Source organism: Manis pentadactyla, chromosome 6, assembly GCF_030020395.1.
Source record: "Manis pentadactyla isolate mManPen7 chromosome 6, mManPen7.hap1, whole genome shotgun sequence".
Lineage (NCBI taxonomy): Eukaryota > Metazoa > Chordata > Mammalia > Pholidota > Manidae > Manis > Manis pentadactyla.
In genome coordinates this window covers 110,364,264-110,387,825 of record NC_080024.1, presented here as the reverse complement: position 1 = coordinate 110,387,825, position 23,562 = coordinate 110,364,264, and the positions used below count along the sequence as shown (strand labels likewise).

The 23,562-nt window shown below is 45.8% G+C and overlaps 1 protein-coding gene across 10 annotated transcripts in view; it reads left to right on the top strand.

Moving 5' to 3' along the window:
• Positions 1-19,703, top strand: part of MTCL1 (microtubule crosslinking factor 1) — a 131,731-nt gene extending 112,028 nt beyond the window's left edge. For 4 of the 10 annotated variants that reach the window (XM_036880692.2, XM_057504049.1, XM_057504044.1 and 1 more), the window contains 4 exons: positions 5,729-6,025; positions 8,364-8,395; positions 11,718-13,263; positions 18,047-19,703. In XM_036880692.2, the coding sequence (XP_036736587.2) occupies positions 5,729-6,025; positions 8,364-8,395; positions 11,718-13,263; positions 18,047-18,286 (2,115 nt within the window). In that variant the 3' untranslated portion in view covers positions 18,287-19,703. Of the gene's footprint in view, positions 1-5,728; positions 6,026-8,363; positions 8,396-11,717; positions 13,264-16,040; positions 16,097-18,046 lie in introns of all 10 variants that reach the window. The other 6 variants (XM_057504047.1, XM_057504048.1, XM_057504050.1 and 3 more) reach the window with 2 other exon arrangements.
• Positions 19,704-23,562: the final 3,859 nt, after the last annotated feature.

The following is a 23,562-nucleotide window of genomic DNA, read 5'->3' as shown; positions in this document are numbered from 1 at the left end:
AAAGATGTGGTCACAGTGACTGCTCCAGCTTGAATGAATGGAATGTGGTCCATTAGTAAAGAAATTGCTGAACTAAGTAGGAAGCCAGGCCGTTTGCACCTGCTGTAGCTATCGCTGAGCTGTGGTTAGATAGGACCATAGTCGGGGGAGATTGCTGGTAATTCATCATCTTAAGCCAAACAAATGATTCCAAAACTCAGATGAATTCAGGGAAAGAAAGGGAGTTGTTTTTCTGCCCAGATAATCTTTCTCAGCATTTTGTCAGACTTAAGGACAGTTTGCAGAGTTGCGATCATGTCTGAGTGATGCACAAATTCAATTTTCACATTAAATTGATGGAGATTTGAAATTCTTCCCTGGCTGGATTTTTACATAGCCTACACTTTCTTTTTTTTAAATTAAGGTATCATTGATATACAATCTTATGAAGGTTTCACGTGAACAACATTGTGGTTTCAACATTCCCTCATATTATCAAGCCTCCACCCCCCTTGCAGCCACTGTCTATCTGCGTAGGAAGATGAACATAACCTACATTTTCTTTATTTTACTCTGTCATACTACAAATTCATGAGGTCTCAAGAAAATGTATTAATAAGAAACTGAGTTTGGGAAAAATAACCTCCACTGCCTGCATTTATGTGGGAGCCTTTTGAAAAATGTGCTCTATTATCCCCAGAAATGGCTCCTGTGTTAGGCCACGGTTAACTTCTGTGTCCTGTTGGGGACTAAGGGGGAAGAAGGAAGTGAAAGAGACCCAGAGTCTTGGCTCAGAAACCGCTGAGAAGAAGACTGCCCTGTAGAGAGGAGGGAACTGAACCTTCCCGGGTAGATTACTCACACTCCGGTCACTGCACTGAAATGTGATGTAGCTTATTTCAAGATTCCCTAAATCCTACCAAAGGAGAGCTGGCCACTTCCTGTTTGGCCTAAAATGGGAGCACTTGAGAAGAATCTTCTGTGTGAGATCCCCTGTGCCTGTGCTATATTGAACGGATCAGTTGCCAGATGGGATGGTAGGGGCCTAAGTAGCATGTCTTCTTACGAAATGGTCACAACCTTATCATCTCTAACTTAGCTAACCAATGTCACAGTGACCACAGGCGCCTTGCTGTCAGGAAGGCTCCCTCGTGGCCTGCCCTCCAGGATCACTCACTCCGCCCCTCCCGTACCCCAGGAGGGCTGTCCGTAAGGTTCCCTGCCACGGCCCTTCCAGGGCCCCCTATGCTTGGTAGCTGCAAGCTTGTTGGTCTTGTCATAGCTTCATCTTGGGTATAAGTTAAGCAAGTCTTTTAGGAATGAGAAATTTTACTTTTAAGAATGAGAAATTTCTAGTAAAGGAAAAATGAGTAAGACATCCAATGATATTCAACATTCGAAGAGCTAATGACCCAGGTGTAAGCAGTTGCCTCATTTTAAGACCTTATTTTGAAAAGGTAGTAGGCAAGAGCTGAACCCCATTTCCAAATTTCTGTACTGCAACAGTTCTACCAAGCCGATAGCCTCAGAACTTCAGTCTTCAAGGTTAACTTCTTAAAGCATAATGATTTGAGACACATGGGTTCTGGGCATTCATCTGCTCCTGAAATCTGTGTGGTGGGATCCCACAGGCTGTGTACAATGATTCCACTGCTGTTTTTAGAAGAGGATTTGTTGCCAGTGAATGATGCTTCAGATACGCAACTGCAGCTTTCAAAAATAAACCTGGCCTTTTCCCCAAAGTATTTGACATTTTCAAAGAAGATTTTATAAATCTCCGTGCCCAGTCCTGAAAAACAGGTAAAGCAGTTATAGGCATTTTCTGTGAATTGGCTGAAGTGTGTATGTGAATGTGTGTAGATTTTATCAGTAACTGGGTTGCTCATTCATTTAACTTTAGCTACATATTCCATAGATAAGTAAGAAATACAGGTGAACATTTTTCATAATGTATGTTCTTGATATTTGATTACTTGGTGAGCTATGTAACCTTGACTATGATAACTTAATATAGATGGTGAAGGAAGTAACACTAAATCCATTTTCCACTTTCAGAACACATGCTTCATACTTGTCTGGTGTCATTAAATTCCTACATAATTTCTGTGCCACATGAGGCATTTTATATGATGAATGACTGTGGGAATGTGGCTGAGGTCATATGACACAAATCATCTGTCTTATCAACAACTCTTGTCTCAATCCAAATTTAATTGGATCATAGTTAATTTTATGGAATCACATTACATTTCTCCTTAGAACTGTTAAGTTCCCAGTTAATACATGGATAATAGAGGACTTGCCTCTGTCCTGAAGAGCTAAAGGAAAGCTCATGTGGCATTCTGTTCTGCTTCCAGTAGCTTCTGCAAATAGTTGCCTCCACAGCATGGAAGGCCATTCTTTTAAAACCCGTTCACACAGTGATCTTTTGTCTTTTGACCAGTTCAGGTGAGGTGACACTGTTAAGGGTTTTTGTTTTCTCTATTATTTGAAATGTAAATCTTTAAAATATTCTATTTGCATTAAAAGTTGTTCTACTGCAGGCTTCTAAGTACAGTAGATGCTGGTGCCTGGTTTTGAAGTGACTCTCCTAAGAATCCCTATCCTTTTAAGGACCCATTATTCTATTACAACATCCCAGAGGCATCTTAGCAACAGATAATTCCAGCTAAAACCATTCTAGTTCATTTTTAGGATACCTAACACTTACCAGCTTGAGAGCACATTGCTCCTGGCTGCCTGGGTTTATTTTTGAAATCCCACTTTATTGAGTTAGACTGTGCTTTTTCCAAGCTCTCCTCCTTAGCCATTCTGTCCTCCTTCACACACACCCTCGGTGCACATTTACAGCTTCAAATGTGATTCTTGAATTTTAATTCCTTGCCCAGAATAGCTTGGAGATGATCACGTGTTGGAACTAAATTGTGCTGACATGCATTAGATGAGCATAATAAAAGGCCTTCCTTTTTGTTTTCTTTTTTAAAGAAAGCATTTAACATCTTTAGGAGAAGTGAGAAGGACTGTGTCACTGGGGAGGGGGACTGAGACCCAGAGTGACTTGCTTGTTCCCTGATTTAACCGTGACCCTGCTTCAGACTCTAACACTTAAGATCTGGCTGCTTGAATCTCCATCTTTCTCGGCAACAAAGATAATACTCTTGCGACCTCTGTTCCACACCTCAGAAATTACTAAAAATGAGTAAAAGTGCTTTGTCTCCATTATTTCACATGGCTTTGTACCTGATGACACACGGGCCACACTCATCTCCAACTCAGAGATGAAGGTTTAAATTAGGACACAAAGGTGTAGTTTGTGAAAGATGCTTTGATAAAAAATAAATTGATGTGCTTGTCAGGAAGTTTTAAAACTTCCTGGCACTGTCTCAGCACTTGACACCCCTTCTTCTGCCACCCCTTCAGGACAAATCCAAATGTCACCTTAGTCATTCAGATAATTTACTTATTTAAAAGAGCAGCCAACAGGTAGAGTGCGTGAGCATGTTCGCTGTTAAAGACCCCATTAATGATATGTAGGTGGGAACATCCTCAGCTCATCCTCTTCCTTGAAAGGGAGGCAGTGAGGAAAGCTTGGGAGAGCGAGGCCTTCACTGAGGAGGGAACGTCCACCCTGCATGCCATTTTCCTGTGATTTCACAGTGGCTCCCTGAACAGACTGCACATCCTCTGATTCTAATGGGGTAAATAAGGCAGGCGTGTGTCAGCAGAAAGAGGGCAGGTCTGAGGGAAGTCAGTAGTGGTTTCCTGTCCAACAGTGAGCCTTACAAGGGGCTGGGCCCCTGCTGGGCTCCCCTTGCTTGTGGTCCTGATGAAGGGAGGTCTGCTATCCCCATTGTACAGATGAGGAAACCAAGCTGAGAAGCATTGGGCACTTTACCCGTTAGCCAAGCAGCAAACCACCGACACTGGTTTCAACTCAGGTCTTCCTGACTCCAGGTGGTACTGTGTTTTCCCCACTACCACTTCTTGAGTTTACTAAGTCAGACAGAAACAGTCTGACTCTAAAGTATGTGGCTTATTTGCATTTTTTAAAGTCATACCACATCTTTACCTTTAGTGCTAAGTTTTAGTTCTTTCAGGCAAAATGTAAGTGATTTTTGACACCCAGTGGTATCTTGCCTGAGGGTTTCAGCCCCCGACTGGTTCACTGTGGATTCAGTAAGACTGAGAAATGACAATGCAATGCCTTTGAGGTGAAAGGGCTTATACCCAGCCTTATTCTCACAGCAGTAGTTAGGAATTTCAGTGGTAGATAGGCCATAGGAACTTCCGTATCCCCCAGCTCTTCCACCATTTCTGGGGCTGAGGGCACCTTTCTCACCACTCCTCTGAGTGCCTCCTCTGCTATACCCTTTACCATTCCCACAGTGCCTTGCAGCAACGCCATTTCATTTTCTCACATACCTTTTACTTCCTCCACAGCACCTCACAGCTCACATTCTCATACTGCCTCCTCCCTTATCAATGCCATTTCATTCTTCAACAAATCCATAGCACTACACAGCTTGCATACTCATGCTGCCATTTCTCATGTCTCTTGCAAGAGCATGTTCCTCTCATCTGTAGCCTTTTTTAATACTGTGAGAAACAGCCAACCCACCTCAATTCCCACCTTGTGGGCACTCTGTTTTTTCAAAGGACCTTCTTACCACCTCTGCTGCCCCAGGCATCACCTCCATCTGCCCCCAGTCCTGGGGAGGGGCCCAGTCCTCTAGGACGCAAGCCACCTCAGCCTACATGCCCACTGGGGGACACTCGAAAGTCTCCCCATCAATAGGAGCAGGCTGCTGAAGCAGCCCTCCCATGAGGGCAGCCTGTTCCAATCTTCGGTCTACCAGGAATCCTGCCAACTATGCCAATTGTCTCACCTGAGGGTTTCAGCCCTGGGATGGTTCAGTATGGATTCAGTGAGTCCAAGAAATGACAATGGAACATTCTTGGGGTAAAAGGGTTTATACCCAGCTTCTTTTTCATGGGAGTAGGTCAAGCACTAGAATCATGTCTGCATCCAGGGGTCTGAAGGTCTGTAATCCACCTCCATCTCTGCTTCTGCCCAGAGCACTGGGCAGAGCTCTTTATATAGTGACTCAGCCCATAGTAGCTTGGCTATGAGTGTGGAAGCAGTAGCCTAACAGTAGGCCAGTTACATCATCAAGTAGTTTAGGGCCAGGTGAGGATCCTGACTATAAGGACTTCCATTTTCCCCACAAATGGTTATGACCCCATTTGATCACTTGATTTGGAAAGAATACTGTTACTATTAGGAAACTCTGCTAGTTAGGACTCTGCTAGTTAGGAAAATCAGATTCACCCTCAGAAATTTGCTGTCACTGCTGGTTTTCCCTTGAGTGTGCCTTAAGTTCTAATGGTAATTACAAAAGAGAGTTCTAAATATGTAATTTAGCAGTGTTAGATTTTTAAAAGATAACATAATTTCCTGGGAGTACAGTAGTCAAAGTTATGTACAGTAACATATATATTGTTGGAAGGAGCTGGCTTCTGTGTGGTTAATGCAGATGTCCCAAGTTCAGATAAAATTTTGCTATTTTTTTAAAGCATTTGTAATATCACACAACTTGTAAAATTCAGGTCAGAACTCCAAGAACATTTACTTCTCCCAGTCTTTCAGATGGACCCACATGTAACTCCAAATTGCAGAAAAACCATGATCTTAGGGAGAGCAACAGACAGAAAAGTGAGGCTAATGGTTTTCATTTTTAAAACCCTCCAGTTGCAGAAAGAAAACAGTCCGAGGAGAAGTGGCAGTTTCCTCTGTGATCAAAAAGAAGGCAACACCCACCCCTTTGCGCACCCAGGAAGCCCCCGCATGCCCCGTGCTGTGGGGATGTGGCCCTGCATGGATGCTGACTCCACCCCGTTTGAAGAGCGGCCACTGTCCAAGCTGCAGGAATCAGACAGGTGCTCGGCCCGGGAGAACCTCTACTTGGACGCCCTGTCCCTGGACGACGAGGCAGAGGAGCCCCTGGGCCGCGGGCCCCAGATGGAGCTCAGGAGCCGCCTTCCCCAGGTGGGCCTGGGTGCCCACCCGCTTGGTTACTGCAGTGCCCAGGCGTTCTCAGGAAGCCTGCCACATGGCTGCAGGCCCCTAGGCTTTGCATATAGCAGCCTTTGGGTTGAGCCAAATGAAACCTTCACAATACTAAGAGCTGTCGTTGGTGGTCCTGAGCCCAAACTCCTGTGTGCCCTGTAGTCAGTTTCACTCTGCCACCTTTCTTCAGGTTGGAAACGCAGGACTGTGTCCTATGGAAATGGAAAGGCCTCACAAATGGGCCTGTCCAGTGAAGCACACAAGGGAAAATAAGTCACTCTAAGAAATTCAGATCTTCAACTTTTCTTAAAATCATAACAAAGTCTTCTGATTCTAGAAAACTTATTAATAACACAAAACATTGTGTTTTAAAAAATACCTCCCATTTAGAAATAGCATGTGTCACTGAATAATGACATACTATAAATACTTTATTCTGTACAAAGTGGAAAATACCCAACACTTACAAGCCTTACATAAATTGGATTGGCAAATAGGTGAGTTAAGCTCTGTGCTGAAATTTCCATGGCACAATGCTAGGTTTTCCTGGTTATGCTTTTTCTTTTTTAATTTTTTAAATTAATGTATCATTGATACACACTTTTATGAAGGTTTCACAAGAAAAACAATGTTATTACATTCACCCTTATTATCGAGTTCCCCCTCATACCCCATTACAGTCACTGTCCATCAGTGTAGTAAGATGCCACAGAGTCCCTATTTGTCTTCTCTGAGCTACACTGTTTTCCCCGTGATGCCACACACACCATGTGCACTAATCACAATACCCCATAATCCCCTTCTCCCTCCCTCCCTGCTTGCCCTCCCACACCCCTCCCGTTTGATAACTGCTAGTCCCTTCTTAGAGTCTGTGAGTCTGCTGCTATTTTGTCCCTTCAGTTTTGCTTCATTATTATACTCCACAAATGAGGGAAATCATTTGGTATTTGTCTTTCTCTACCTGACTTATTTCACTGAGCATAATATCCTCTAGCTCCATCCACGTTGTTGCAAATGGTAGGATTTATTTCTTTCTTATGGCTGAATAGTATTCCATTGTGTATATGTACCACATCTTCTTTATCCATTCATCTACTGATGGACACTTAGGTTGCTTCCATATCTTGGCTATTGTAAATAGTGCAGCGATAAACATAGGGGTGCATATGTCTTTTTGAATCTGATAAGTTGTTTTCTTTGGGTAAATTCCAAGGACTGGGATTCCCGGGTGAAATGGTATTTCTATTTTTAGTTTCTTGAGGAACCTCCTTAGTGCTTTCCACCATGGTTGAAGTAGTTTACATTCGTACCAGCTGGTTACGTGCTTTTTAAAACTGGGTTTTAAAAATTGATTTCAGGAATCATAGCCTGTGAGTCAATTTAACAGTTGCTGTACCTGTCATTTAACCTATTGCAGACACGCAGGAGACTTCAGAAGATTTCACATCAAGTAGTGTGGTTGAAGTGTGGGGAAATTATACTTGGGTTGGGTGTCAGTGAAGTCGGGTGCCATCTCTGGAATCACGTGCACCCAGTTGATATGATTTCACCAACAGGCCACCCCGTCTGATCTGCTGACAATCTGATATGACCCATTTTCTTGGCAGAGAGAAATCCTGTCCCAGTCCCAGCCCCACAGGGGCCCAGACCCATGCATGGCAGAGATGAAGGGGAAGTCTACCAGGCTATTTACTGTGTAGAGGAATAAATTTCCATCAAAGGCTTGCTAGGATCCTTGCCTCTCCTTTAATACCATGCCAGCATGAGGGCATTTTCTCAAGACAACCAAGAAAGCACTCTAAGTTTGAGATGTCACTCCAACTTCTGGAGCGAGGCTTAGACCAAGGGACATCAGTCTCCCAACTTACCCTGTCACCCGCATCTTCCCCTCCCCCTCCTACTTCTCTCTCTCCCCCCCCCCCCCCCCCCACGCCCTCATGCATGCACATGCACAGTCACCTGTATTCAGGTCATTACAAAAACTGGCTTTGGAATCCAAGTGGTCAGTGAAGTCTCTGAGGCAGCCCGGGAGTGCTGTTTCCTCCATGACTAAGATTCTAGCCAGTTTTTCTTCCTCATGTGGGCTCCTCCCTGGACTGCAGAAGCTTCAACCCTCATCATACCGTGGATTTTCTTTTGATTATTGTGCTTCAAAGGGCTGATGGACAGTAACACTCCTGGCCCAAACTTGGGCTTTCACGTACATTTTAAATGGTATTTTCCTCAGGCAGAACTGCAGAAAAAATCACTCAGCACATCAAAGGCTCCTAGGCAGCCAATATTCACTGATTGAGACAAATTTATTTCTTTTTTGTAGGAAGAAGAAAACCACAAGGGAAATCTACAAAGGTGAGTGAGATTGATGAAAACAGTCATGGACCTACTGAACTAGAGCCTCTTGGTCTTAAAATTCCACCCTGTCACTTCAGTCTATTATCACCCTCTCTCCAAAATGATTTAAAATAAGACTTCTGAACAAGTAGTTGCTTTATTATTATTAATTTCAAAAATATGGTTTTTTTATTACTAGCAATAAAAAGGCCAGAGACACGCTGTGTTCATGTGGGTATTAATGTTATGGCAAGAATGTTGTAGTTACTGTTGTGTATCGTGTGTTGTGTGTATAAAGAGTGATTGTGTTACGTGGTTTTTGAAAAGTCCATGGAAACCTCTCTCTTCTAATTGAAAGTCTGGAAAACCTCCCTCTTGACATGCAGTGAGACATTTTATATATTGTGCATTTAAAAGCTCTGCTACGGGGATTTATTAAAATATTTTCTGGCAGTAACCCTTGAAATAAATATGAAGTAGTTGATGTTAATTAGTAATCATTTATTTTAGGTCATCTGTATGATGGGATGTGTCTGAAAAGGCACATGTAAGCAAATTTGTTTAAATCAAACATTAAAAAAAATTAGTGAGTGAAAAGTACAGAGATTTGCCATATGCTAGCCCTGCTCCCCACTAAGCCCATACATAACACACTACTTCTTTATAGGTGAACACTCCCCTTACCACTACATGAAGCTTTTCCTCCAGGCAATCCACAGTTTTCAGATCTTCCCATTCCTGGTTATCCATTGAATTTTGAGTCTATGAATTACTGTCCCCTTCCCAGTTTGCCTTTTATTGGATGTATCCCAAACCTAGGATGGCTTAGGGTATGTTCTGTCCTCCAGGCTTCTGGTCTGGTCATTCTTAGGCAGGACCAGGCAGCACCTGAGAGCTTGGATTCTAGACCCACGTGGTCTGATTTCAAATCCACTTCCTCCTCTCTCAAGCCATGTGACCATGGGTGAGTTATGTATCTGCTTTGTGCCTTCACTCTCCTCATCTGTAAACAGGAGGTGTTTAGATTTGTTAACAGCCTAAATGTGTTAATATACATAAAACAAAGCAATGCCTGGCATAGAATAAACAGTAAACAAAGTACAGCTATCATTACATCCTCCCCCTTTTCTTCCTTTCCTAGGAGACCTCCTCTGCCCTGTAATGATTTATTATTTTTTATCCTAATTGCTTCTGTTCATTTCACAAAGTAATCCTTACTTGTAAAATTTAAACATCAGAATGCCCAATGCAAAACAGTGCCTGTGTGCTCTCCACCACCCTCTGTTCTTCGTGCTTCTAGCAGTTCCTTGTGTTCCCTCCATACTCTCTTCTTTGCCTCTTTGCACACCTGTGCATGTTGCACATGTATCCTGGCTTTCGTACTTACTGTTTTGTTTTTCTTTGACCACTGCTAAGATTGCTGCCTCTCCTTTCTCCTTCCACACTATCTCTGTTCTACAATATCTATCCAAGCCCTAGAGGCACAAAGTTCCCATCTGGCTGCCACTGATTTAGCCCTTGAAAGTCATTCCTCTGTGGGAAGAAACGCGTAAGAAGAGCTATGTCCAAGGGAAGGATCAGAGTTTTGGCATCTTAGAGCATTTCCAGCCCCCTGAGACCAGTGTTCCGAAGCTCATTTTCAATTCAGCAACTCCTTGACTTGACCAGAGGCGAGAAGCGGGAACTCACACTTGTCCAAAAGCTTAAGACCGAGTGACAGATCAACCCATCCTTTCTTTTTCCTTTTATTTCCAGTGTTGGCTATAGCCAGTTTTCTGTAATTCAGAGGACCACTGGACAGTTAGCGTATTTCTAACAAAAAAATACCACTGACTTTTGTCACTAGTGAGAAATCACAAGATGGAATGCCTAACAGTGTCTTTTACCCCATGATGACAACCCCAAGAGCATATACTCCCGGGTGAGGATAAGACCACCACGCTTCACTGGTTCTCTGGGCCAGTCCTGGTCGTGCGCAATCCCCAATTCTGGCCTCACCATCATTAACAGGTCCATGGGCGGTATGGTCCATGCACTGAAGGGAACCCTTCAGCAGGCTCTGTGCTGGTGAAGAACCCTAGGTATTTAAATCTCTGTTTTGGGGGTGAGCGAATATTAGTATGTCCTAAAAGTCAGGTGTCTAGTCGCAGAGACAGTGAGTCTACACACATGGCACCTCTGGCCTGGAATCCCTGAGGGTCCCGGGTCTGGGTGGGCAGGTATGGCAGCCTCAGGGCTCCCTCTTGACCACCACCTCTCTGCCCTGGCTGGGCTGACAACCTGCCTGAGCACCCCAGAAACCTTCTTAGCATGTTGGAATCCCCAGCATGTCATAAAGTGCCTGCCGGGCCTATAGGAGGCGGTCAGCAAGTTCATGTCAAATAAAAGTATATTGCATTACTATATATTTGAATCTATATTCAAATCTACATCCATCAGGCAGCAGTTTACCCCAAACTGGCTTTAGCTCACTGACTTCACCCTTCCACTGTGCATGTGTGGATCTGCTGGAGCCTTCCTCTTGTCCAGGAATCAGGAGAAGCAAGAACAAAAAGAAGGCTTGGCTTTATATACAGGGGGAACAGAGGGAAGGGGAGGACTGAGCCCTGGTGGTGGATCTGAGCAGGGCCAGGTGGAATTTCTGTTACATGATATTTAGAAATTAATTACCAACCTGATTACATCTGCCACGGCCCTCCTTTCTCCTACATCTTTCATTTGGCCTTTGAAGATTATTAGTACTTCAAGCCAATAGAAGATGAGGCTGATGGGTGAAAAAGACTTAAGATTATGGTTATTTTGTTGTATCTCCACCTCGCATCGCCACATACCATCAGCTGGTTTGGGATTGGGACTGGTGTGTTCCTGTTTGTAGCATGAGCACCTGCCGTAAAGCGGTACTTAGGAAACTTCTGGTCGGTTAGTACTCATCAGCGGGTGGGAAGGCCAGGCCACAGCCAGATCCCGTTCTGCCTGTGGAGCATCAACAGGCTAACATGAAACCACTCCAAAGTGGGTTGGAGCTTAATGACAACTGTCTTGTAGCCCCCTCTTCTGCTCATCCCTGCAGTGTTTGAGGGTTGGCAGTATGAAATTCTGACCAATACAAAGTCCTGGAACAATCCCAGAGCCATAAAAAGTCCACTAAGCATCCACTGAGCAGTCAGCTCAGGAGTGGAGAACAGGAAGCAGCTGAAAGTGCTCCCATGCTCAGGTGGAGACTGGCACCACCAGGCACCTCTCTAGCGGGCAGGACACATGCTGTGCTGGGCAGGGGCACCGGGCCGTGGGCTCCCTGACTGGCAGGCAGCTAACACCGTCTTCTCTCCCCTTTTCCCAGGGCAGTGTCTGTGTCCTCCATGTCCGAGTTCCAGCGCCTGATGGACATCTCGCCCTTCCTGCCAGAGAAAGGCCTGCCTGCTGTGAGCAGCAAGGAGGACATCAGTCCACCCCTGTCTCCCGACGACCTCAAGTACATCGAGGAGTTCAACAGCAAGAGCTGGGGCTGGGACGAGAGGCCCCCAGACTCCTGGGAGGGCAGGACCGAGGGGGGTCAAGCGGGGAACGAGGCCAGCACCGAGCCTTTCCCTGACTCTTCCTGGTACCTCACCACGAGCGTCACCATGACCACAGACACCATGACCAGCCCAGAGTACTGCCAGAAGCAGCCCCTACGGAGCCATGTGTGCGCCGAGCAGGCGGGGGTGCGGGTATTGCACAGCCCGCCCGCGGTCCGAAGGATGGACAGCATTGTAGTAGCCGGTGGTGGGGGCAAGGGCCGCCCAGAGCCCGAGTGCGCCTTTCCCACAAGCAGAGCCAGAGGGGCCATCGGGGACCCAAAAGGGGGCACCTCAGATCTTGTGCTTCGCAGGTGGCCTTGTGCCCCCACCAGACATGCCCGAGACTATGTGGAGGGAGGGCTCCGCCCCCTTGATGGCACCCTCTGCACCCCCCTGGGTTTTCCTTCCCCGTTGCACAGCCTGGAGATGTCCAAGAACATGAGTGATGACATGAAGGAGGTGGCCTTCTCTGTCAGGAATGCTGTATGCTCTGGTCCCACCAAGCCTCCGGTCAAGGACATTGCCTGCCAGACCAATGGCTCCCGGACAACGGGGACACAGACAGCCCAGACCATCAGCGTTGGCCTGCAGACTGAAGCCCTGCGTGGCACTGCCATCACCAGCAGCCCCCATAAGTGTCTCACTCCAAAGGCAGGAGGTGGTGTCACACCCGCATCATCCCCCTCCCGCGGCCTTAGGAGCAGGCAGGTGGCCCCTGCCATCGAGAAGGTGCAAGCCAAGTTTGAACGCACGTGCTGCTCCCCTAAGTATGGATCCCCCAAGCTGCAGAGGAAGCCCATCCCCAAAGCCGACCAGCCAAACAATAGGACCTCCTTGGGGCTGGCCCAGAAGGGGTGCAGCGAGTCAGCCTGGGCCCGCTCCACCACCACCCGGGAAAGCCCAGTGCACACCGCCATCAACGACGGCCTCTCCAGCCTCTTCAGCATCATTGACCACAGCCCTGCAGTGCAGGACCCCTTCCAGAAGGGGACGAGGGCCGGGAGTCGGTCTCGCTCAGCGGAACCCCGGTCCGAGTTGGGCCCAGGCCAGGAAACGAGCCCCAGTTCCCGGGGACGGTCACCCAGCCCCATCGGGGTTGGCTCAGAGACCGGTAGGGAAGAAGGGGGAGAGGGGACGCCTGCCAGGCAGGACTTATCTGCTCCCCCTGGCTACACACTCACTGAGAACGTGGCCAGGATCCTCAGCAAGAAGCTGTTGGAGCATGCCTTCAAGGAGGAGACAAGGCAGGCCTTCCATGGCCCCCCCAGTCTTAACAGTGACAGCCACGTGGGAGAAACAGTCAAAGCCGAGCCAGGGTCCATCGAGGTAATGCAGGTTAAGCTCATCCCCTTAAATGTCGGGAAAACCCATTTGAACCTGGGATTGTACCAGGTTGTTTGGTTTCAAGAATCCTTATCCATCATAGGTTCTTGTGAGCTGGGGAGATAAAGGATTTATGGGAGAACAAATAGGCAGAAACACAAACCCCGGGCTCCTGTTGCAGGAAGAGTTCATGTGTTGTCCCTGATGATCTCCTGAGGACAATAGAATGGCTTTCCTTTCAGGAGCCCAGCATCGATTCGGGTTCTCTTCTCCGGTCTGTATTGAGGCTTGTCTGTCCAGACTTCCCACATGGAGTTATAATTTGCCCTCCTTCTGTATGAATCTTTGTCCTAGGAAGGTGTGTGTATGTGTGAAGTGAGTCAGAGTTGTGTCAGGGCATTCTGCACATGCCACGTCTTTATGTGTGCCAACACAAGATGTGTGCCAGAGAGTTTTGACAGCTTGGATACTAGAACATCTGTCATCAGGACCTATGAGAGCATCCATACTCCAGTGTTGGCTTCAGCTCAAAATAGGAGTGTTAAATCTCATAAATCACATGCCCTCTGTGTCCATGGATCCCCCTGGCAATGCAACCAGGTGAGACACCTGTATAAGACTAAAATCCTGCCTTCATACAATGTGACCTTATTATCCTCCTGCACATCACATATATTGTCACATTACGAATGAGCACACATACTGTCACGTTATTACATGATTGCTATTATATCCCCCCAACAGTCCACCTTGAATTCTGTGCTGATGTATCCACATATAGTGTATTTGTACCACCTCACTTTAAGAAACAATCTTATTTCCACTTCAAGAATGAGCAAAATGAAGCCTGGTGCTGAAGCTGGCAGTGATGTGGGCCTCAGGGTTTTCTCACAGTGCTGAAAGACGCATTTCCCAGCCTTTGCTCACACCCTACTAGGCAAGCGAGCCCCCATGGGTCCCAAGCGTGAGGCCTGACCCACCCTGGGGAACAAACTCCACACCAGTGGACTTTGGACGCCTATAGCATTCTGCAGGTTGGGCAGCTCCAGCAGATGGCAGGTCTGAGAGGAGAGGAGAGAGGCAAGGGCAGGGCACACCCTGGGCTTTCTTCATGACCAAACCGCCTTCACTTCGCTTGAGGAGAGGAGGAACTTGTATTTGCTGTGTCACCTGGCCCACCTTCTGCCCTACATTTTCCGCAGGCAGAAAGATGATGGTCAGTTTCCCAGAGCTTCCCACCAAGGAGTATTTATATTATATATCTATATCTCAAAATATAAGCCCTGTGAAATTGTCTGTGACCTACAGGAATGGCAAGGCCCTGTGGCCTAGCCTGGTACTGATGGTGTGGGCCTTCATGTCGTGAAGCTTCGAGTCTGTGTGGTAAATGTGTTTACATGCTCTGAGAAGGACAAATACCAGGACTGATTATTCTCAGGTGACAACCAATGTCTTTCGCAGGTGTCTGTTACCCCCGGCCCTCCCGGGCCCTCAGGTAGGTGAGCATCTGTCTGTGTGAATGTCCTGCCTTAGGGCTCTGGAGGAATCAGTTGAAATTAGGGTTTTGTCAAAAAGCATTGACTGGCTGTGTGTCTGTACTGTCCATTCATACTACAGACTAAATAGAAATTAATTTTCAGGAACCAAAAATTGCTTTGAGTTACTAACAGTGAATGTTCCAAGCAATCTATGATCATAGAAAGAAAATGAGTTAATGTTTGACTCACAGCTCTGAGGCATGAAGATGGTTTTGATGCAAAGCTGTGCCCGCTGCTGCTTTGGTTCTCTGCAAAATGTTTATTAAGCTTCTCTTCTTACTTGGTGTGTTTGGTGCCAAAAGAGGTGACTGGCCAATTTGAAGGGAGCACGGCACAGGTTCAGGGGCTCAGAACCTGCACGGGGCACTTACTAGTAGTGTTCAAACGTCACGGGCTCCTTTTTCCTTTTCTTTTGGAATTTTTCTTGCGCTAGATTCCAGTGGAATAATAATTGTCTGAACTGACTGGCTGTATAGGCCCCCTGGAAGCCCCTTCCCATCACCCTGTATATTATGTAGTTGTTCTGGGTTTTCATTCCAAGGTTTACTTCCAGAACTAACGCTGATTTCCCAACCTGGGTGCCCTGTCATAGCTTCGTCCCCTGAGTGTTCACTGGGACATCACAACATGGGGGTCATGTGAGCATCCCTGGCTATGATGTGCATGCACACCAAGACCTCTCCCCATCTTCCTCCCTCTCCCCACAAGCTCCTTATGCCCCTTTTTCTCTTGAAGCTGTCATGCCAATTCAGAAATGCTGGGAGAAGCTGTGAGATGGAGTTCTGGTGTGAAGAGAAAGGGAATAATCTGGAAATGTAGTGCCTGTCTTCACTTCTTAGTGGGGGATGTGATGGGAAATGTTGAGGTTGAGTGGCAGTGGCTTGATTGTGGCTGAAACAAACTGGCTATTTAATGCCCTGTTTCAGATACCACAGTTGTGTAACTTCCATTTCTTCATGCGCCAACAGATGTTTGAAATGTTAAGTGCCAGAGGGCAGGGAAGGGGAGATCATAGAATGGAGGGGAGAGGTCTGTAGCTGTTCCGTCATGAGGCACCAGTGCAGAGGGCAGGCCTGGGTACCTGGGGTGCACCTGCTATTTCTGCAGGACCATGTTCCTCTGATAGCTGACCCTGGAACTGCCACCAGGCTTGTTGACTTTAAACCTTTTACTGTTCCTCTTTTTAAAAAACACTTTCCAACCTTCTTGCTTTTCTTTTCTTTCTCTGTCTGTTCTGTCCAGAACCAAACTGTCTTACTAACTGCCCCCTGGGGACTCTAGCCCTGCCGCCTCATACCGTAAGTGCTTTCTTCCTTCCTCCCAAACTGTCTGCACAGGTCATGTGCGTAATTCAGGTTGGCATCTGACACGCAGAAACAAGGCCGAATCATCTCAGGTACATCTGCCCGTGGGGCCTGGAGCTCATCTGCAGGACAGACTGTCCGGCTTGGACATTCCCAGTTGCCCCACTGAGTGCTGACAGCTCACTGCAACAAAAGGCCCTGGGGTCATGGAGACCCTGATGAGATTCCTGCTGTCCTATGCAGTTTGTAGCCAACAGGCTTTCAGAGGGCACTGTCTCAGGCACAGAGGTCTAGCATGTGGGGGACTTAGAGCCAGGCTTTCCCAGTCAGCCTGCACCTGCTCCCAGCATTTTGATGTCTACACAACACACACTCATATGCAGCTCAAATAACAAACACAACATACATACAATGCACACGCATATACAACACACACACACAATTCAGACAACACACATGCACAGTACATACACAATTCTTACAATACCGGGAGCAGAGATACAAAGATACAAAACAGTGGCAGATTGCCCAAACCATGTTTCCTCTGGTGCACTGGGCTGGGTGAGGTGAGGTGAGGATGCAGCTCACCCCTGCATTAGTTGTTAGCTCACATTTCAGCTCTTTTCAGACTCCCAGTATTTTCAGTAGGCAAAGAATTTCTGCTTGTCATGGTCCCATTAGCATAAGCACTTTGTTAATCGAGGCTTACCCATTGTCATAAAGTACCAGCCACAGAGGCCGAGGCTTTGAAGAGGTGGTCTGGTCTCCAGTGTTAATGCTCCTCTTCTGATGACCCACAGGGAGGCAGGGAAGCCACCTCACTCCATCTTCAGCAGCGCTGTCTGTGTCCAGCACGCTCTGCCTTCCACCTCCCTCCCTCCACATCACCCATGTGCACAGCCGCTGTCACCCCCCTGTTCTGCTAAAAAACCATTCCTCATCTGGTCTTTGCAGTTGCTCATCACATCTCTCTGAATCTCCTTCCTTCCAGACTAGCCCTGAGGGTCCTGTTCTGTGTCATTCTCCACCGCTGTGGTTTTACCATCTCAGCTTTTGTTAGTTGAGGGTCTCTTGGGCAGACAGTTCCACCCTGTAGAGCTCATTACTACCTCTTACCCCAGCTTTTCACATTTCTGTGTGCCAGCATCTTCCAAGTGTGGGTGTCCTTGATTCCTTTCATGCGACTGAGGACAGGTAGCTCAGTGTGCATTAGAACCACAAAAAGAGCAGCAGCCTTTTGGGAACTCAGGTTGGGTGTGTCTTGCATCACCTGTTCTCAGAAGGTGTGGGAGGCCTGTAACACAAAAGCACAACCACACTGATTCAACTTTTTAAAATACTGCTGCAAGGACGAGTCATTAAAGAAAAGTAGACCTAAGTTAAAATTTCTGCCTGCAGCCTTTTTCCATGTTGTGGGAGTTTGTTTAACACACTGCCAGTCAGTGTGGAATAAACAGTAGCAGAATTCAGTTTAAGGTGAGTCTTGTTGCTAATACAGGTCTCTTCATGATCTCCCAACAGACCAAAGCATGGGGAGGCTGGCCGCTCACTACACAGGCTGCTCAGGAGGGCCAAGAGGAAGGGATCAGTCGGGTCAATATGACCATGAGGCCTGTGCAGGCCACATGTGGCTTTCCCCACCTTCCATATGCTCCTACCCAATTCTGAAGGCACTCTGTAGACACAACCACCTCACAGCATTGCCATATTTTTATCATAATTTGGTATCTTCCCATTACCATCATACTAATTATTTGTGTTGAATTCCTTACTTACCATTTTAAGTTGTTCTCCAGGAGCAAAATATAAATGAGCATTCAGAAGTTGTCCCCCCACCCCAGCTCTACTACATTTAACTTATGCCTGTTGGGAAATGTGTCTGGGGGAAGTCACCTTGGAGGAACCATCTGAGTAACCGGGTCATTCTATTTCTCTGCTTTGAAGGAACTACCTTGTTCTGCCCTGGCTCCATCCCTAGAACCCTGCTTCTCCAGGCCCGAGAGACCAGCAAACCGTCGCCCTCCGTCCCGCTGGGCGCCGCATTCCCCCACTGCCTCACTGGCTCAGTCACCGGGGGCCCCAACCTCAAGGGAGGAGCTCGGCGACGAGGAGTCACCCGGGGAGAAGCTGCACCTGGGACGTGTTGCAAGTGTGCATGGATTATCGCAGAATAATTCACTGTAATTTGCACAACCACACTGTCGTCATCAACCAAACTCTGCCCAAAAGGAGAGATCTCATTTTCCCAAGGTCAAAGAATGTTTTTAAAAAAAAACACGCAGCTGCTGAATGTTCAACCTGTGAACCTGAGGTGTTTCTAGAATGAAACAGTAAATGTGCCTGTAATAACTTAATTTTTTTCATAGCTCAGAAAACTATTTTTGTCTCCATCTTTTTTACACAGTCTATTAAACAAAAAATGGTAAATAAGATATAAATAAATTTAAAAAATAAAAGTTTAAAAAATGTCCATTTTAAGAGGATTCTGAATACCCTTGCTCTCAGTATTGACTGCCTCTCTGTTGAATTTGCACTGTTATATTTTGGTTTCGTTTATTGCCACATTGAATTAGAGTGTGTTAGGTTAATTTTATTTTGTCAGTGTTGTTTTTTAAGAATTTTTGAAATGCTTCAGACTGTTTGATTCAGTGAACTTTTTGTCGTGAAAAAGCCATGAAACCAGTAGACAGATATCGTATATCCTGGAGGAGATACAAGTCAACACTTTTGAAAAGGTCCAGAGTCCTCAGCTGGGCTTACCAAATTTGCCGTATAATCCATGTATTCTACCCACCTTGCATGTCTTTGGGTTTGAAGCACTTGAGTGCATGTACATACTGCTACTGTGGTCTCACCATGCCTACGTGGGAGTCATCTGTCGCTGTAACACACTGTGAATTCTCTCGTACTGTACTTCTGTTGTCCTCTTGCACTGATGATACAACAGCAACGCATTTTTTAAGTTACTGTTCAAAGACTAACTGGCAATATACAGTGTTTACTCAAAATTTTCTTGTTTAAGGAAAAACACTACAAAAAGTCATGAGGATACCAAATGGAAACAAAGAACGGTGCCTCGGAGTCTGTATGAGATGATGATGAAGTAGAAATAAAGCCTTTACAAGATGGCAGCCTGTTCCCAGATCTCATGTTTCACATGCCCTCCATCTTTTCCTGATCACTCAAGCGGGAACTTTCCATAGCCAGGGGAACGAGGGAGGGGAGATGATGTAAAAAGGCACCAGCTGCTGAAATACCTAATTGGGAATGCTCTGAGGGCAGGGGGGTGCTGCAGTGTCGCTGTGCTCTGTGAGGACCTTCTGAGATAGATTAAAAGACAGCTTCATCCTAGGCAAAAAAGCCATAATGGGTGGGTGTGGGCGGTGAGGCAATTGGTTATCCACAAGTCAAAGTGTGCCCAGCCTCTTTCCCTCTCCCCTCCTTGGAAAAGCAGGAGCAGCCAATAACTCTAGAACAGGCCTTTCCATCCCTGACACTGAGATGGAGCCCAACCTGTTGGTATGTGATAGAGCAGGCGTCGATGAAATGATGCTGCCAAAGAGCACAGAACTGTGTCAAGCCAAAGCTGCTGGCTTTCAAGTTTCATTAACTCACCAGCTTTCTTCTCATGTGGATGGGCTAATGGAATAAAGTCTATTTCCAGCATTACCAGAGTTCTATCTTTAAGTATTTTCCAAAAAAACTACTGGCAAGGATGTGGAGACACTGGAACCCTGGGGCACAGTTGGTAGGAATACAAAATGGTGCAGCCACTACGGACAACAGTGTGACAGTTTCTTAAAAGTCAAACAGGTTTACCGTATGATCCAGCAATTCCACTTCTGAGCAGGCCCAGAAGAACTGAAAGCCAGAGCTTGAACAGATTTCACACACTAAAGCCGAAAAGCAAAAACAACCTAAGTATCCACTGGAGGATGAATGGATAAACAAAATATGGTATGTACCTGAAGAATACTCTTCAGCCTTAGGAAGGAAGGAAAAAAATTCTGACAGGCGCTACAACATGGATGAATCTTGAGGACATTCTGCTGAGTGAAATAAGCCAGTCACAAAATACAAATACTGTGTAATTCCACTTACCTGAGGTCCCTAGATTGGTCAGGTTCATATATAGAAAAGTAAAATAATGGTTATTAGTGGGTTGGAGAGATGACACAGCAGGGGGTTCGTGTTTAGTCAGTACCTGATTTCTGTTTGGGATGATGAAAAAGTTCTGGAAACAAAAAATGGTGATGGTTGTACAGCCTGATGAATGTACTTAATGCCACTGAACTCTATACTTAAAAATGATTAAAACGGTGAACATTATGTATATTTAAAAACAACAGCAATTTTCAATGCCCCATTTTACCACTCTAGGCATAGCTATCAACGAGCTATCAACAAGTCAACAAATACGGTTTTGTGCCTACTCTGTGCCTGCAGTCAGTGCTGGGAAGTGCATCAGCCTTCTTTCGGTTGGAAGCAACCAGCCAGCAGTGAGAGGGGAAGTTGCTGGCACTCATAACGGGAAGAGCACTAGCGCCAAGCATGGTTACAATCCAGAGCCTCAAACGGTGCCATTGGAGTTGTGTCTCCTGGCTCTGCTTTCTTGTGTGGCTTTATTCTCAGACAAGCATCCCAAGAGTTGGCTATGATGGTTCCCAGCAGCTCCTATTAGATTAGCAACTCCTAGAAAAAAAGACGGTCTTTTACCAGGAGCTTATGCAAAAGCCACAGGACTAGGGGCTCTCATGGGGCTGCCATAGTTCACAGGTCTCACCCTCAGCCAGTCACTGACAGATCCGCTCCAAAGGAGAACCAGAAGGCAAAGGTGCATAGAGGGCAGTGGAGGCGGTGTCTGAGCATGAGGCATCTCACGATTACAAGGAGAGGTGCTGGCTTTCAGGGAGAACTTGCCATCTGGTTGGAGGAGGTGAAATCCCTAGGCACAAAAACAAAATGCAAAAAATGGTGTGGTATAAATCCTAAGTAAGGAAGGGCTTGAGCTGGACCTGGGAGGAAGAGCAGGGTTGAAATGGGAAGGCAGGGAATGGTTGCTGGGTGGGTACAGTTGGAGCAGAGGCCTGAGGTGATGATAAACACAGTTGACCTTTGAACAATGTGAGTTTGAACTACATGGATCCACTTACTTATACCCAGATTTTTTTCAATAATGGAAAAATTTTTGGAGAAATACGATAATTTGAAAATCCATTTTCATTTTTCTGATTTTTTTGTAAGAATACATTATATAATAAATGTAGCATACAAAATATGTGTTAGTCGACTTGATGTTCTCAGAAAGGCTTCTGGTCAACAGTAGGCTATTAGTAGTTAATCTCTGGGGGAGCTAACTGTGCAGGGGGTCAGTGCCCCAGCCCCCAAGTTGTTCAAGGGTCAACTGTACATCTGAAGAATGGGAGCATCAGTGTGGTTCCGGGCTGGAAGCAGAATCGGTAGTGAGCAAAGCCACACCTCGCAGCGCCAGCACCTTGAAAGCCTGTTTGCGACTTCTCCAACCATCCAATTTTCAAATGGTTAGATGGATGTGTTCTTGAGTCCATTTACTGTGGAACCATTCCAACTTCTGCAAAGCCCAGGCAGTAAGTAGGATGAAGTCATTTTCTGCACTCCTAATGAATGCTGAGGCCGCTAAGTGGGCAGCGTGGGGCTGGGAAAGGAGAGCAGCTGCCTAAGGGACAGCCTGGGGGGATTGTCTGTTTATGTCTCCAGGAGCCAACGGTAATGTGCCATTTGCTTTTATGTCCTAAAGAAAGAGGCAGAAGTAGATTCCTGAAACACAACTAACAGCCCTTGCACGCTGGGCATGTCCTGCCCACTGGGTCATGACCAGCACCAGCAGCCCGGAGATATTTCTCATCGAGCTGGGAGGTAGCGGCCACATTCCATCCTTTCCTTTTTTCCGCTTGTGAGAAAATGTTGATGATACAGTTTTCAGTATTAACATTATGGTATTGTTCATGTTGATGTTAAGGTTTTCAATATTATATATCTGTTTAAAAATATCTGTGCATATCAATTCTAATTCTTATTTAGTACATTGGTGTTTCACCTTTTTTTTATTAAGCTTTGCCAGACTTATGTGTATTTATTGCATTCTAAATGTAACTGAGAAAAACGTATCATTTTCTATTTTCCAATCTATTGGGTTTTTTTACATTGTGGTAAAATACACATAACATAAAATTTACCACTTTAACCATTTTAAAGTGTACAATTCAGTAGCATTTAGTACATTCATAATGTTGCACAGCCATCACTACTGTCTAGTCCCTAAACTTTTTCATCACTAGAAAAGGAAATATGCATTAAGCAGTCACTTCCCACAGCCCCTGGTACCCATAAATCTCTTTTCTGGCTTGTTTTGCTTAGCATAATGTTTTTGAGGCTCATCCATATGGTAGCATGCGTCAGAATTGCATTCCTTTTGTAGGTGGAGACTATTTCATATTTCATTGTATGATGTACTACATTTTCTTTATCCATCCATCAGTTGATGGTAAAATGTCTATTTTTACAACAAAAGAAAATGTCTTAGTTACTTCAAACAGCAGGAACATTCCCCAAAAGAAGGCAATTCACAACAAATAATCAGGATAATCAGGATACTCCATTGGTCAATTTACATAACTAAGGTACTTTGGCATCTTTAATTCTTAAATATCCTTGTTTCGAGAGACCCTCTGTACATATTATACTTGTCCCACTTTCCTTTGATTTACATTTAGTCCTGGCCACATCGTTCTCTGAAGACAGTGTGCACTGGAAACCAGTAGAGCAAAAAGTCAGGCTGAGTCATAACCATGTTGGCTGTTTGAATTCTATGACACGGTCTGTAACACACTCTGGGTCACTAGAATCAGTAAGAATGGGACAATCTGGATTTGAATCCTGGTTTGAACACTTAAAGTAATGCAACCCAGGGCTATCTCGCTAAGACTCATTTGAAAAATAGCCACAGTAATACCTACTTCCTGGACCTGTAAGGACTAAAGGTTATTGGGTACCTACCTTGTGCAATGTACTACACTAAGGGTCACAAACACTGCAGATGCACAGAAAAGACAAGCTCCCTGCTTTTGCTGAGCTTATGTTCTAGTGAGAAAAACACAGGGTAAATTGGTGTAAGTGTGATGCAGAGTCACTAAAAGTCTTCCCTGGGGAGGTACCCTTTCAGCTGAGGCCTGAACAACAAGCAGCTGTGACCTGGGCAGAGGACATGGTGGTGCAAAGTTGGGATGAGGAGGTGGGCATGAGCCTGATGTGTTGTAGGAATCGAAAGAAGTCCCTTGTGGCCTGAGTGAGGAGGAGGAAGGACGAGAGCTTGGGAGAGGCCTCAAGGGTTTGGAATTTATGCTGGGTGGAAAAAAATCCTCTGAAAGATACTAGGCAAGAGAGTTCCTTTTTAGAAGACCACTGTGATGTAAGGATGAGAA